This window comes from Sinocyclocheilus rhinocerous, unplaced genomic scaffold (assembly GCF_001515625.1).
Source record: "Sinocyclocheilus rhinocerous isolate Xijiao unplaced genomic scaffold, SAMN03320098_v1.1 scaffold161, whole genome shotgun sequence".
Classification (NCBI taxonomy): Eukaryota; Metazoa; Chordata; class Actinopteri; order Cypriniformes; family Cyprinidae; genus Sinocyclocheilus; species Sinocyclocheilus rhinocerous.
The window spans coordinates 1,233,625-1,236,428 of NW_015627226.1; the positions used below are offsets into that span (position 1 = coordinate 1,233,625).

Consider the following 2,804-nt stretch of genomic DNA (forward strand, 5'->3'; position numbering starts at 1 on the left):
TGTTTGTCGTTTCTCCAGACATGGTTTTATGTTTACGCAGCGCGATACGCAACACAACGCGTAAAAAGACAGTATAAGTCATTATAATCAATAAATTATGTCCCTACTGGATGCAACAAATGGCTCGTTTGTAATGGGTTTTATTGTTTTTGTCTCGTTGCGCCAGGACACGGTATCACAGTATGGTAAGGGGCGTAACATTTCCGTCACAAGCAACGTCATATGACCCCTTTAATTTTAAATACAAAACATGCAAGGGAAACATTTTATAACACATTTTCTAAGAAGTCATTAACAAATATTGCATAATTCTTAACAGATACTTTAGGATACTTATTATGAAAATAAAATACTTTATACTTTAATAATATACTTTAAAAGAATATACTTGAGCGCAAACTGAATGTAAGGTTTTCGAACATTACATATTGCATGCTATTTGCAATAAAATTTAAATGCATTATTAAATGTAGTATAGCATGTATTAAATGCAATTAGCTGAAATTTAGAGGGCTTTTTCAATGTACTTAAGTATATATTTGTATATAATTTATTACTATTATTATTATTGCTTTTCAAATATGTTTGAAGTGTACTGTCAAATGTACTGGCAGTAATTTATGGCAAACTAAAATATGCTTATACTTTAATTTCTATTGATTCTTGGAGAGTATGTTATGAATTAGAATATATTTCTAGTTAAACATTTTAGAAAGATACATTTAGTACATTAAAAAAATTATTTGAATGATAAATGAGCAAATACATGTAATAATAATAAAATATAACATTAAACTTCACATTTAATATTGAATAACACACTAAAGTTAATTTCATAATCAAGTACTTTGTGCTTTAATATATTAGTAAACACATCAAAAAGTGTACTTCTTTAAAGCAAGAAACAGTCATGAAAGCATGCTCTTTTTTAGAAACCTTTTATTTCATGAATATTATGTTTCCTGTAAGTACAGTTTAAAAAAAAAAAATAGACTTGTAAGAATTGAAGTACACTATAAGTGCACATTTAATACAAGCACACTCTTTTTTCACAAGTGAAGGTACATTCAAATACAACTATATTGATTGAATTTTGCACATCTACTGTTTAAATTGTCTTCTATCTCTCTCCCAGCTGTTATTCTGCCAACTATATGGAGATATCTGCAGATACTAGAGGCACCACCTTATTTTCTTGGCTTGGGTCTATCTGCGTTCAGCTTCAGTGGGCTGGTGTCTGGTCCAGTGTTTGGTCACTGGTCAGACAAGACCAGAGCTACAAAGACCATCATCCTCTTCTCCAATGTGTTTGAAATTGTGGGTCAGTACTGAAGAATGGAGATGTATAATGTGATTTGGGTTTTGAAAAAGATCAAAAATCCCTCGTTCTTGTGCAGTTATGATCTCTTTGGCTTGCTCATTGCAACACACTTGTCTTATAGGAAACTTCATGTATTTTATGGGATATTCAAAATGGCTTCTTCTGTCCAGCCGACTTGTTGCAGGTGAGGATATTTTGAAGTTGCACTGTTCTGTTAGTCTCAAAAAGTTGTGTTTGTTTGTGAACTTCCCTGCTCCTGTGGTGCAAAGCATCAACATTAATGTAATTTGAGACATCAAACAGATGCTCACAGAGAGATCTGTTGTTTGATTAATGATTCTCATTAGATTAGTGCAGTGTTGAATCATCCTGACCAGACACAATAACTTGTTTAGATGTATGAATCTATTATGTATAATAAAGTATAAAATATATACTATAAAATAAATATACACACACAATTGCAATCAAAAATATTCAACCCCCAAGAGACTGTAATAATTTACAAATGTAATAGTTGCATCTATAACAGTTTGATATTTTATTAAAAGTGGTAATGTCAATATATAATGTAATATTTTTGAGTTATACGATTTTTATTATTATTTTTTTGTTGGTAATATTCAACCCCTATTCAACATTGGTTTAAAAAGTCACTTATTTGTATGGTAGGGAACAAAATTTTATTAAAACACAATAAAACCACTGGAAACTCTATAACAAAACTTAATTGGCTTGGGCTGTTACACATACATAAAGTAGCAGATAGGCCAAGTCAAAGGAGCTCTCAAAAAAGCTCATGAACTGACTTATTGCAAAGATGGCATCCACAGTACCACACTTAAATTCACTGCAGACTGCATGGCTAGGTGCTTGATTTAATACACTTGTGGCAGTGGGTTTGATTGAAACACCTGAATTCAATAATTAAGAGGTGTGTCACAATATTTTTGTCCATATCTGTGTGTGCGTCTAAGATACTGTATGCTGATGCTGCATGAATAGCCATGCATCATTCCTGTAGCAGAGACAGGTGGAGCTGAGGGAGGTGAAGGGTTCTGCTGTGCAGCACCAGCTTACATCAAACACTGAACCAGATTATCATTGGCTGCAGAATCAGCAGAGGCCTTTCAGCTCGCACACACACACACACACACACACACACACACTTGTATTTGTGCCCTCACAGGAAACTGCTGGCAATTTTTTAATTTCATAAAACACCATTTGTATGTTTTTTAAGCCTTTGTTTTACGGGGACACAGGAAGTGTCCTCATAAACCATGTTTACGTTGTAGTACCCATGTCATTATACACATTTACACACACACACACACACACTATGTTTGTTTTTGTGAATTGTGGGGACATTCCATAGGCGTTATAGTTGTTATACTGTACAAATTGTATGTGCTATTGCCCTACACCAACCCTACACCTAAACCTACCCCTTACAGGAAACTTTCTGCATTTTTAGATTTTC

General features: G+C 33.3%; 1 protein-coding gene across 1 annotated transcript in view; it reads left to right on the forward strand.

Annotated features, from left to right (window-relative positions):
* LOC107722537 (major facilitator superfamily domain-containing protein 8-like) overlaps positions 1–2,804 on the forward strand; it is an 18,019-nt gene that overhangs the window by 5,251 nt on the left and 9,964 nt on the right. The window contains exons 2-3 of the mRNA XM_016530907.1: positions 1,136–1,321; positions 1,443–1,505. Coding sequence (XP_016386393.1) covers positions 1,136–1,321; positions 1,443–1,505 — 249 coding nt within the window. The remainder of the gene's footprint in view (positions 1–1,135; positions 1,322–1,442; positions 1,506–2,804) is intronic.